Source organism: Chelonia mydas, chromosome 10 (genome assembly GCF_015237465.2).
Source record: "Chelonia mydas isolate rCheMyd1 chromosome 10, rCheMyd1.pri.v2, whole genome shotgun sequence".
Classification (NCBI taxonomy): Eukaryota; Metazoa; Chordata; order Testudines; family Cheloniidae; genus Chelonia; species Chelonia mydas.
The window spans coordinates 4,321,126-4,333,929 of record NC_051250.2 but is presented as its reverse complement, the minus strand read 5'-3'; the positions used below and the strand labels follow the sequence as shown (position 1 = coordinate 4,333,929).

Here is a 12,804-nt window from a genome sequence, read left to right as displayed (position 1 = left end):
CGGTATCGTCCTCAGCGTTAAGCAATGTAAGGCCATTGCCAGGTGGGCTGCAAGACACCCCCTCCTTCCCTTCGAAATCACTGCTTCAAATGATTGGTTTCAGAGAAGGAGCCATGTTAGTCTGTATTCGCAAAAAGAACAGGAGGACTTGTGGCACCTTAGAGACCAACCAATTTATTTGAGCGTAAGCTTTCGTGAGTGAAGTGAGCTGTAGCTCACGAAAGCTTATGCTCAAATAAATTGGTTAGCCCCTAAGGTGCCCCAAGTCCTCCTTTTCTTTTTGCTTCTAATGACTGAATCCACTCAGTCCCACTACAGCCCTTGTTCCCAGCTAATGGCTCTTGTTTCCTTTGTTACTGCTCACAAGCAATGTCACTTTAAACTGGACGCTCATGATCAGTCAACTCGTTCTGCGGAAAAACTTGAACATCTACATGCATCTTTGGGCAAAGGAGAAATTTGGAATAGCAACTGCACCCTCTAGTGTCGATTTGGGGTAGTGCAAGTCAATATTAAACCCAGTTGAATACTATGGCCATTTCCAAAAGAAGGAATCATCAATTATTACTATTTGTATGGTGAGAGCACAGGGAGCTCCAGTCATAGACCAGGACCCTATTGTGCTCGGTGCTGTACAAACATATATAAGAGAAGATGGTCTCTGTTCCAAAGAGCTGACAATCTCAGTGAAGTCTCTCTCTCTTGTGCAGCTTTAGGAGGCTGAACGAATCAGATCTTTTCCTTACAAACAAACTCCAGGGACAATGGGGCCTGCACCAGAATGAAGGGGAGGAGAATACTCAGCTTGGCTTGTGGGGGAAGGGGGCACATTACAAAGAAAACAGGAGCTTGAAGTTTGGGTGATAGAAAATCTGTGATACTAAGATCTGCCAGCACTATTCTATATTAAATCATCAATAAGACAAATCCAATTCCGCCCCCTTTCAACAGCCACCCACAGCTCTGCTGATATACCTCAATCCTCTCAAGCAGCCACCTCTGTTATTTCAGTTCTGAGCTCCCCCCATGGAGCTCACTCAATGCACTTTGATCCTGGCCTGTGTACTCAATCCAGGATCCCCTGCTGCTCCAGTCCTGGGTTCACCCATTCCCCACAAACTCTGCCAATACACCCCCTATCCACCCTGTAGTCTATACCCTGACATCCCTGCTATTCCAGTCTTGGGGGACCCCCCACCACCAGCCTTCCTGATGGACTGTGGTCTTGGCCAGCAGCGTTCCCCCCGTATTTTACTTCTGCACAGACAGCGTCATGTTCAACCCTCTGAGTAGTGGTTCCATGATGAGCAGAAAAGAAGGATGTCCTTGCAATCTTTGCATTGCCATAAATGATTCTGCGTTCCCAAGAGCATTCCCTCCCACCGAAGAGAGCTTGGAGAGAAAGCAAATCTTTGCTACAAGGTATCAAGCTGTTTCCACAAGAAAAGCAATGACTAGGTCACCTAAGAGGCTGTTCTCCCTCCCATGTACAAATGCTCAGTGGAGCTAGGCTCTCCTGAACCCACGTTCACCGCTGCCTGTCTTTAAGGCTGCTCTAGGCTGAAGGCTGACACACAAAAGCTTGGTTGGAAAGTGACTCACGTTTTGTTTTTTAAAAAAAACGATAGTGGAATAAGGCTTGGAAGGAAACTGGATTCAAGTGCCTGGGGGGGAGGAGAGCGGATTCGCAGGGAAGCCTTCGTTTCAGCCTGCAGCTACAACAGTAAGAAAAGACGAAAATGAGGCCACAAGATTTGAGCCAGCCCTTCCCAGAGAGGGCTGCCATGCACTGAGGGAGTTGGTAGCTTTCGCTCCACTTCCCTAGCACACTCATGCTTCTCCTTGTCTCCAAAGCTTTCCATGGCTTTGCCCCCAACCCCCCATGCCTCCTCCTATGCCCTGGCCCTGCCCAGATGCCATCCTCACTGTCCCCTTCTGTCTTCTCCATCTGAGCCTGAACATCTAGTTCAATGGGACAATGTGGGTCAGTAACATCACTCACACGTGTCTTTGCAGGCCCAGGCTCTAAACTCACATCCTGCCTGCCCTCCGGAGGCCCAGTAAGGTGCACAGCCATTCTGCACCACACAAAAATGACTGAAACCCAAAGGTGAGGCGTTGCTTCAGGAAGTGGGAAGGTGTCCCAACCATTTCCAAGCAGGCTCTTCAGGAGCAGGGCTAAATGCAAGAAGCAGACATGGCCCTGGACTTGCAGTGGGGCTAAGTCCCGGAGTTACAAGTAGGCCAGCAGCCGATGACCTGGCCTGATGCTTAGAGGTGACCAGATCAGAGGAAGAGCTTGGCTCAAAGGTTTAATCAGCTGAGGAGCAGCTTGGACCTAATACAGAAATCTGATTAGCAACCAGTGTAAGTGAGCCAGAACTGGTGTGCTCATCCATATACAGTCAGAGCACAAGCAACGATATTTGGTAGCAGCTGGGGTCAGAGCTGTGCATCAGAGAAAACAAGAGAGGGCGTGCTCCCCCTGTCCAAAGGCAACTGCAGGAGGAAGGCTCGCCTGGCTCCCTGTGGTCCCAGAAGGCAGATTTCACCCTAGCAGAGGCATGAGGCTCAGACTCAGGCAGATTCCAGATTAAGGAGAGAGCGGTGAAAGAGCCACCTAGACACAGTAATGGAGACGAGCGATGGCAAATGCTGTGCAGAAACTTACGCCTATGTCAGAGCCACTGTAAAACAATCAAGCTTGCATCACCGTCAGAACTTCATGTGACTGACATGCTGCTGCTGAAAGCACTTCTAGTTTTGGTTCCGTATTTTAATGCATTCGCTAGAGAGAGAGCGCACACACACTCACACTCCTTTTCCAGCGAGTCAGCCAGATGGAAGCTCCATGACTGTATCCGAGCTTGTCAGAATACATAAACCCATTCAGAGGCAGAGTCCTCCTGATGAAGTGTGTGACTCTGGGGCTACAATCTTGCACCGGGATGGCGGAGAGTTCTTCCAAAAGGCCCTTTCACCATTACAGCGGCACAGCACTGACCCTCCCTTCTTTCCAAGCAGCCCCAGCCAACCAAACATACAAGAATGGCCCCGAAAAAAAACAACCCTAAACAAAGTAAACTAATACACACTTTAAAAAAATCAGAACTAGAAACACTCTCCCAAGCGAACTTCCACCCCAAAAGGGAAGAAGCGCCAGAGTCTCCATGAGGTCCATTAGCGATTTCACTATCGCTTTTATGTGGAAGGGACCTAGATACTATGGGGATGGGTGGCAATACAAAACTTGCCATTTGTACTCCAGTAGCTCCTAGGCAGCAGCAAGGTTTGTGTGAGGCACTGTACAAATGCAGAGGAAGACGGGGTCTCTGACCCAAAGACATGTGACTGTGACGTGTCTAGCACATCTTTGCGCACTCAGACAAAAATAATAATAAATCTGTTTTCTCCCTCCCAATCCTGCCATTCAATACAGCGACGATCCAGAAAACAGAAGAGGAAACCTGGGGCTTATTCCCCACAGGGGTCAGCATGAGGAATGCTTCGTAAAGCAAGTTATTGCTCCAGGACAATGAATCAGTGGTTTATTATCAGGTCGACAGTTACAGCGGCAGATACAAAAGCACCAGCAGAGGCCCAGTGCTAAGTGGGGATGTCACGTTCTTTGTACTGTGTCCCTGTCACCTCCCTTGGGCTACACCTCAGCAGGCAAAATGCAGGAAGAGAAAAGCTTGTCAAGTGCCCATCAGTGCAGATGAACCGTAATACTGCCATCAGTGTGCCTTAGCCCTCTGCCCACCGGGGGTGGACCCAGTTCCCCATTGCGTTGTAGTTCATCATAATACTGTGCACCTCCAACCTCTGAGCCATTAGAGGGCTACCATGGTTAAAGGGGGTCTTCCTGCACCTCTACAGTCACGTATACAGGTTCAAGATGGCACTTGGAGCTGCACCAGTCCAGCTGGCGGCAGATTCTGATCTCACTTAGCGTCAGTGGTGACCCTAAATCACCAAAGCCAGTGGAAGTTTTGCCACCCACTTCAGTGGCAGCAGGATCAGGACCTTAATGTGGCATAAATCCACCGCCACCTACGGAGTTACTCCAGGGTTACACTAAAGTAACAGAGCAGAATGGAGCCCCGCCAAGGAGTGAGCCAAAGAGACTCACGGAGGAGAAAGCAACCCCATCGTGCATTTGTACTGGTCTCCCTGTGGACTGATCAAAGCACAAACAAGGATCTAGGGATTGAAGGAAGATACGCACATTCCAGCCCAAGGGAACGGAGGTGGGCAGTGTGGTGAAGGGGGGGAGGAGGTGCTATTTCAAGGGGAAATCAGTATAATAGCCCTTTAGTATCTAGAGGTAATTCACACACAATTTCCAAAGCCTGAGTTAGGCAAGTTGCTGCTGAAAGGGCCCGATTCTGAGCTCCCTTACTCCAGTGTATAACGAGAATAACTCTGCTAAGGCCAGTGGAGTCATACAGTAATAAAACGAGCACACAGCGAGATCAGAATCAGGCCCAATGCAGAATAAAATAAAATCAACTTCTAAAATTATTTCTATTGTGTGCAAAACTGATAAAATACCCAGAGCATTATCTGGTAGGATCATCCAAACATCCTTACCCTAACCATCCTGGAAGGGTTTACCTAGGGCAATTCATACTATGATCCCAGACCAGAAAATAGCATGTGAGAATGGGGCCAGATCTGAATCTCAGTTAAATCCAGCGTCACTCCCTAATGATTTCAATGGAGTAACTCAGGATTTACATGGGCATAAGAGATCAGAATCTCCACCCATTGTGGAAATAAAGGGTGAAATGTTGGCTCCTTTGAAGACAATGGCAAAACTCCTATTGACATCAATAGGGCCAGGATTTCACCCATCATACACGCTACTTACAATGGACAGGAGAGAAGGAATTCAGTAGCTGGTACTGGGCAGAGGCTGGGATGTTTTGGGACATGGGAGAGTTGGGGGTCGGGTCTGATGGATGAGAAGGAGTTACAGCATTTGCTTCCTCCCCATTCACTATGTTTAGGGGACAAGTCACAGACCGTGAAATCTGGTCTCCCTCGTGAAATTTGGTGTTTTGTGTACTTTTACCCTGTACTATACAGATTTCACGGGGCAGACCAGCGTTTCTCAAATTGGGGATCCCGATCCAAAAGGGGGGTTGGGGGTCGCGGGGTTATTGTAGGGGGATCACAGTATTGCCACCCTTACTTCTGCACTGCCAGACAGCAGCAGCTGCCGCCGCCCAAATGCCCAGCTCTGCAGGCAGCAGCGTAGAAGTCAGGGTGGCAATACCATACCACGTCGTCCTTACTTCTACGCTGCTGCTGACCGCGGCTCTGCCTTCAGCGCTGGGCTCCCGGCCAGCAGTTGCCACCCTCCGGCCACCTAGCTCTGTAAGCAGCGCTCAGCAGCAGCACAGAAGTAAGGGTGGCAATACCATGACCCTCCCCCTACAATAACCTTGTGACCCCCTTCAACCCTCTTTTGGGTCAGGACCCCTACAGTCACACCACCATGACGTTTCAGATTTAAGTATCTGAAATCATAAAATTTACCATTTTTTAAACCCTATAACCGTGAAATTGACCAAAATGGACCGTGAATTTGGTAGGGTCCTAACTATGTACAAGTTTGCAACCGGATGGTTCAAAGCAGAAGTTGTCACATGTTCTGTGCAACATTCGCTATACAGAAGAGAGAACCCACCTGACAGAGCAAAGGCAACCAGAGATCAGTGACCCATTTCCCTTCTGCTCCCCCAACCTCATGTTCCCAGACAGCAAACCAGCACCCAGCACCCAGCGCAGATCTCTGACGGGAGGCATTGTATTGCAGAAGCCTGGAGGATCTTTGCTTCACTAGATTCTCATTTACAGCACACAGGCACTTGATCTCAAACCGTTATCACAGGAAATAATGGGTAGCTTGTAGGAGTCCACTATAAGCAGCGAGCGAGTCCAGCAGCCCGCTTACTTCTTCAGGTCCTGCTCTGCTTTGTCTGAGAGAGGGGGAAACAAAATCAACGCGTCAGCATTTCGACACCACTCCTCTGGAATCCCCTGCTAATTACACACCGGAAGTTTTGATGAACACGGTTAATATTTCACAGGTTCTGTGGTCTGGGGACTAGAGGCACCAAGTTTTTGGTTCTAATTCTGGAGCTGCTCTTGCACCCTCTGGGCCCTTGGGAAAGCCCCTCAGAACCTTGATCCTTGGCAGCAGGATCAAGCCCTCTGGTTCTCAGTTTCTCCATCTGTAAAATGGGGGCCATCTTTACCTCTCCAACACGGCTTTTATAGAACTTACATCATTAACGTCTCTAACACACTTTGGAAGGGGGCAGAGAGACAGGAGGAGTTACCTAGCTAAGAAGGCCCCGAGCTGAGTGAGTTTTGGGGCCTCCCGTGATGGGACAGGGCAAAAGGAGAGGACAGGGCTTGTGAGATTTCCAGTCCACACTGGACTTCCAGGGTAAGTTTGAGGTCTCACAAGATTTGGAGCCATGATAGGGCTACTTCCTGATTGCTGGTTTCCAGCAGCCAACCCACCCTGCCCCACTTATCTAGGTCTTAGTGGGTTGTGCTGTCTCCACTTGGAGGTTGGGAAGGAATTTTTCCCCAGACCACCAGCTTGGCTGAGGCTGGTTCGGTTATTTCACCTTCCCTGTAACAAAAGCTAGGGGCAACCAGCAGGCTGGGATTCTCTCCCCTCCCAGAGGACTCAGCTGGACCTATCTGAGGGTCATTTAGTTGTCGCAACTGTTGGCAGGTGCCCAGTGCAGGAACTTGCCGATGTAGGCTCCACATCCAGCAAGGTGGATGGAGGCAGTGTGTCTAGAGACAGTGTGTCTAAACCCCTGGAGGAAAATGTGAATCAGGGGATGGGGCACTACCGCAGGAGGACCACCTCTCCAATGCGCTTGACGGTGGTGCTGGTCAAGGTCCCCTCTTGCTCAACCCCCAAAACGGGAAGGGATGCTAGTGGGCAAGTGTGATGGTTGGCTCCCCCTGAGGTGGGGGACCCCAAGAATTGGCAAAGGATCAATGGGGTGCAAGTGACCACACTGGGCTGTCCCCCGACTGGAACTTTGGATTTAACTTGACTAATAAAGCTACAGCCTGGTTAAAACCCACATCACATGTCCTTGTCTTCTTCTGCCAACTTGCACTAGCTAACTCTCCCAGCCCCATTCACGTGGACTCATGTTTCCCTGTCCTTCCTTTACAAATATTAATCTCAAACTGTTCGGCTGCTTCTCCAAACTGCTTTGGGATCTGCAGCACTGGACTGGAAAGCTCACTGGAAGGGACCCTCTCCAACACTCCCTGCTTCTGGCCCAGGAAGTTCAGGGGAGCATTGATTTATTTGTTCATTTTAAAATCTAAAGGCCTGGAAGGTTTGTTTAGGACTCTGGGTAGCTTCTCAGTTTATCTGAGCCCATCACCAATGACCTAATAAAAAACAGCCACCCCTAACTGAACCCGAAGCACAATGAGGCTCATCAACAAGAATCTCACAGAGAGCGAGATCAGGGGGACCACACCCAGGAGAGTTTACCAACACGGCTCCAGCCTCATCACTTTATCTGCTTGGCGCCTGCTCCTGTTCCCATTGACCTAACCAGAGAGGGCCCCAGGGAAGAACATTCCCTAGTATTCTTTAATTGAGTCAGCCTGAGGCGCTTTCTGCCACAGCGGCCATGATCCTGGACGGTGGTTGTCTCACTAACAGAGGTGGAAGAAAGAGGGAAACAAATGAAGGGACCTCACTCCCTGCCAGGAGGCAGGCCGGATCAAGAATGCTCCCAAGGGTATTCTCAATGCCCCAGCTGTGTTTGGGAATGCAGGGGGGGTGGGGGGGGGAGGCCTGCCTTAACACTGGTCCTTGGAGATGGAAACACCAAACGCGGACGCTAGACAAATCCATTCTTATTAAACATGCCCTCGCTCAAACCCTGGAAACCACTGGAGTCGCTGACCAAACCAGGCAGATCCCAGCCAGAGGGACTGTCCAGGTGCAGCCCTTACCTGCAGGGATGAACTTCAGCGAGCTACTGAATATTCAGAAGCGAGACTGCCCCCTCTTCAGCCCGTCGTTGAGGAACTCATGGCCCAGTCCATTGCCGCATTTGCCACAGGACACCTAGAAGATGCAAGGGAGGAACACGAATGAACCGGGGCCAACCCACAGGCGCCCCCTTTGTGCTGCTATTCAGACAGCGAGCAGCAGGCACAGGAGCTGCCCCTTTAACAGGGACAAGTCAGGGAGAGCTGTCAAGCTTTTGCTTTACTCTCTACAAGGTTTTCATCAGCACCTTCAAGGCACCCGGCCGCTCTTCGTACTTGGCCACACTGTCGGCATGCACGGTTTCAGTGAAGGCCGGCCAAGGAGACGAGTGCTGGTATTTTGCTCTGCTGGAGAACAGCTCATAACCGCATTTGGAACAGATGTAAATGCCTGGGGAGGGGGACAGGAGAAATGACGGGTTAACTCCAGGTGGCAGCTAACCCTGCAAATTCAGTCACATGTGTGCTGCACCTGTAACGCCTGGATCCTGCTGCCCAGACAGCGCTCAAGGTCAGAGAAGATCACCTCAAAGGATGGTTTACAATACAGTCCTGCTAAACATGAACTCAGGCCAGAATACACCAACAGGTCACCTACACAGCTTAGCCAAACCTGCCGCCACCTGCTGTCACTTTCCAGTGGCCAAGATAGGACTAAGGATTTCATGGCAGTGGCAGGGATGAAATCTCAGAGCCCTCTGCTGCAAAATTGCAAGCCCCTGTCACATGAACGAAAGAGAATCCCATTTAGCTACAAGCAGTACAGGGCCTATGACACCGTTCTGGGTCCTCTCTGTCACACGCACACACTGGCCTGTTCCTTATGCACCTTTGGCCCAAGCACGGCTCAGAAGAGAAGCCCTGGTCCGCACCCACCTCCGGCTGACCTCAGCTCTGGCGCGGTTTCTCCCGCAAGACTGGGCCCCGCTCATTCTATTGCCCAACCCAGCTGGGCTCCGGGCAGTCTGAGCTACCTGCCACTCCCACGCACTGGCTGGCATGCCAGGGGGCTCTGCAAGCACCTGTGCGCCTCCTGGGGATTCAGAGCGGGTCTGGGGTTCTGTGCGGCCACCCGGGGATTGGGGGAGCTCAGACCCAGGCCCCACGGCTGAGCTGATCAGAGCCCCTGTGTTACCAGGAGAGGGCTGGCAAAGGGGCTCCTGCTGCCTCCAAGCCCCAGCAGCCCGGCCCCCCGGCTGAAGGCCACCCCTATGGACAGGGGGAGCCCAACCTCCCCTATGAACTAGCCACCCCTATGGAGAAAGGAAACCCAGCCCCTATGGGCAATGGCCACCCCTACGGACAGGGGGAGCCTGGCCACCCCTAGGAGCAATGGCCACCCCTACGGACAGGGGGATCCCGGCCACCCCTATGGACTGGGGGAGCCTGGCCACCCCTAGGAGCAATGGCCACCCCTACGGACAGGGGGAGCCCAGCCACCCCTACGGACAGGGGGAGCCCAGCCACCCCTACGGACAGGGGGAGCCCAGCCACCCCTATGGAGAGAGGGAACCCAGCCCCTATGGGCAATGGCCACCCCTATGGACAGGGGGATCCCAGCCACCCCTATGGACCGGGGGAGCCCAGCCCCTATGGGGAGAGGGAACCCGGCCCCTATAGGCAATGGCCACCCCTATGGACAGGGGGATCCCAGCCACCCCTATGGACCGAGGGAGCCCAGCCCCTATGGAGAGAAGAGCCCGGCCCCTATAGGCAATGGCCACCCCTATGGACAGGGGGATCCCAGCCACCCCTATGGACCGGGGGAGCCCAGCCCCTATGGAGAGAGGGAACCCAGCCCCTATGGGCAACGGCCACCCCTACGGACAGGGGGATCCCGGCCCCTATGGGCAATGGCCACCCGCCCCCCGGCCGACGGCCGCCCCCCCGGCCAGGGGCACCCCGGCCGCCCCCCGCGGGCCCCGCCCCCGCACCGGGCTCGAAGTGGCTCCGGAACCGCTCCCCGCCGAAGAAGGCGCAGAAGGACATGGCCGCCACGGGCGACTCGCGGCGCACTGCGCATGCTCCGCGCAGCGGCTGAGGGGCGGGCCTGCCCTGCCCTGCCCTGCCCGCGGCCCGCTGGGCCCTGGGGCTCTGCGGCTGCTCTCGAGAGGGGCTAAAAGGGGGCCAAGGGGGCGCATCGGAGCGGGGGGTTCAGCAGCTTGGGGCTGGGGCTACAGGGCAAAATCAGGGCGGGGGGGGAGCAGGCGTTAAGCCCGGGGCGAGGCGCTGGCAGAGGGTCACAGGGGGCAAAGCCTGGCACCGGGGGCAGCAGTTGCCCCGGGGGGACTGAGACCCCCCCGAGTTTGCCAAAATGGTGGGGGGGCAAAGGGGCTTTTTTTTTACTTCCCCTCTCACAGACAGCACCTCTCAGCACGGACACCGGGGCCAGGCCCTGGCTCCTCGGGCCGGCCGGGGATTCAGTCCGTCGGGGGCCGAGCCCATGAGGAGCACAGGCTCCTGGGGGGGCGCCGGGCCAAATCCAGCAGAGGTGCAGATGGGGTGTGGAAACCCCCCGCCCGGGGGTGCTGTGATCACTTACACTGGGTGCCAGGGGCAGGGGAGTGTAACTTGCACCCATTTGACACCCGCGGGGGCTGCAGATCGAGAACAGAATAAGGACCTGGGCCTGCGTCTCCTCTCGCTTACCCCAGTGTAAAACTGGGCTGACACCACCACTTTAACCGCTGCTAGGCACCAAGGGGCCTGCTTTAACTTCATTCTTCTCTTGGCTTCTCTTCCTGCTCCCGCTCCTCACTTAGCCCTGATTTTCTCCCCTTCTAGCGGCCATGCAAATCAGGAGTAACTCCCAAGAACCCAGCTCAGTTCCTCTGGATTTACCCTGGGGTAGCTGACATTGGAATCTGGCCCATAATGTTTATCTTGACATTCCCTGTTTGAATAGAAATTGCTCCATCTCTAGGAGTTCTCGTAACCTTCCCCTGTAACCTTTCAAATGAGCTGAGTATTTCATTATACACAAGCCTGCGAGGGATCTGCCTGATGCACAAGACACTTCATGTCTCATCTGGACTCTGAAGAAATCTGAATGGCACAGGGCTGATGGCAACCCAGGCCCTGCAGCAGCAAGCAAGCACTGCTGGAGAATAATGGCTTTTGCTGGAAAGAGTTTGTGAAGGACACTTCCAGACCTCACTCATCCGAAGTGGCATATTTTGAGCTGCTTGTTAGACTCATGGACATCGCTAACCTACACAAAGTAATAACCAACAGCAACCTCATATTCTCACTGGGCAGGTTCCTAGGGGGAACGGATTTGGAGTGGGAGGTGGAGCTCTTCGCCTCAAAGATAAATCCAGTCAAGTCAGTTTCCTTCTGACAGCTGATGGCCTTTGTCAAATGCACCGTCTCAGTACAGCAAAAACAAGGAGGAGTCCTTGTGGCACCTTAGAGACTAACAAATTTATTTGGGCATAAACTAACAAATTTATTTATATAAATGTGTTAGTCTTTAGGGTGCCACAAGGACTCCTCGTTTTTGCTGATACAGACTAACACGGCTGCCCCTCTGAAACCTGTCTCAGTACAGTTCCCAGTGGACCGGTGTCAAATTTCTGTTATTACTGATTACAGTGTATAAGGACCTTCAGACAGAGAAAGTACTGGGTCCTATAGGGCTCTTTAATCTAGTGGAGAAAGTCAAAACAAAAATCCGTGCCTAGCACGCTGAAGCCAGGCAAACTGAAATTGGAAAGGCACAAATTGTTAACACTGGGGGTGACTAACCATTGGAACATGCTCCCAAGGAAAGTGGTGGATTCTCTCTCTTGCTGTCTTCAGATCCAGAGTGGAAGAGATGCTTTAGCCAAACACAAGCGACTGGGCTTAATACAGGCGTACCTGGGTGAAATTTATGAAGCTGGGATGCCCAGGAGGTCAGACTAGATGATCTAATGATCCTTTCTGGCCTTAAATGCTATGAATTTACATTGCAATAATGCCATAAGGCTCTAATCAAGGACAGGACGCCATTGCGCTAGGCTCTGTACAAACGCATAACAAGTGACAGGGCTTGACCCAAACAGTTTACAATCTAAGTAGATAATAAGATAGACAAAGGGTGGAAGAAAAGCAGCATTATTATCCCCATTTTACAGGTGGAGAACTGCAGCCCAGAGAGAATCAATGACTTGTCCAAGGTCACACAGGGAGGCAGTGGCAGAGCCTGAAATTGAACCCAGGGCACCTGAGTCCTGATCAGTTATTTAACTGATGCTTTTGCTCTTCCTTGCATCACAGAAATCACCAGCCTTGAGGGCAACATCAGCAGAGTATATTGATTCACTGGGTTATGGAGAATTAATTCTAGCAGAGGCTGCTTTAGGACCATGATAGAAGACAGCTGCTACTTATCTTGTACGTGTTCTGCTCCATACCTGTCACTCATCGTGTCAGGATGAAAGTTACTTAGTGATAACATAAACTATCTAATGCTATAAAGAGATCGCAGGCCCCATTCACAGCTGATGCAAGCAACTAGAGGATTTAAGGACAATAAGGAGTTTTCTACGTATATTAGGAACAAAAAGAATCCTGATACCGTTATTGGTCCATTACTAGATGGAAATGGTAGAATCATCAATAATAATGCAAAAAAGGCATAAGTGTTCAATAAATATTGCTGTTCTGTATTAGAGAAAAAAACAGATGATGTAGTCTCATCAGATGATAACTCTTTCTTTCCACTGGTATCTCAGAAGGATGTTAAACACCAGCTACTGAAATTAG

At 51.9% G+C, this 12,804-nt stretch overlaps 1 protein-coding gene across 1 annotated transcript; it reads right to left on the bottom strand.

Annotated features, from left to right (window-relative positions):
- Positions 1 to 3,526: 3,526 nt before the first annotated feature.
- On the bottom strand, positions 3,527 to 10,089 carry MSRB1 (methionine sulfoxide reductase B1). The gene is made up of 4 exons (XM_037910850.2): positions 9,990 to 10,089; positions 8,304 to 8,446; positions 8,017 to 8,131; positions 3,527 to 5,987 (listed from the first exon to the last, which is right to left on the bottom strand). The coding sequence occupies exons 1-4, from the start codon at positions 10,042 to 10,044 to the stop codon at positions 5,959 to 5,961; spliced, it is 342 nt and encodes a 113-aa protein (XP_037766778.1). The 5' UTR covers positions 10,045 to 10,089; the 3' UTR covers positions 3,527 to 5,958.
- Positions 10,090 to 12,804: the final 2,715 nt, after the last annotated feature.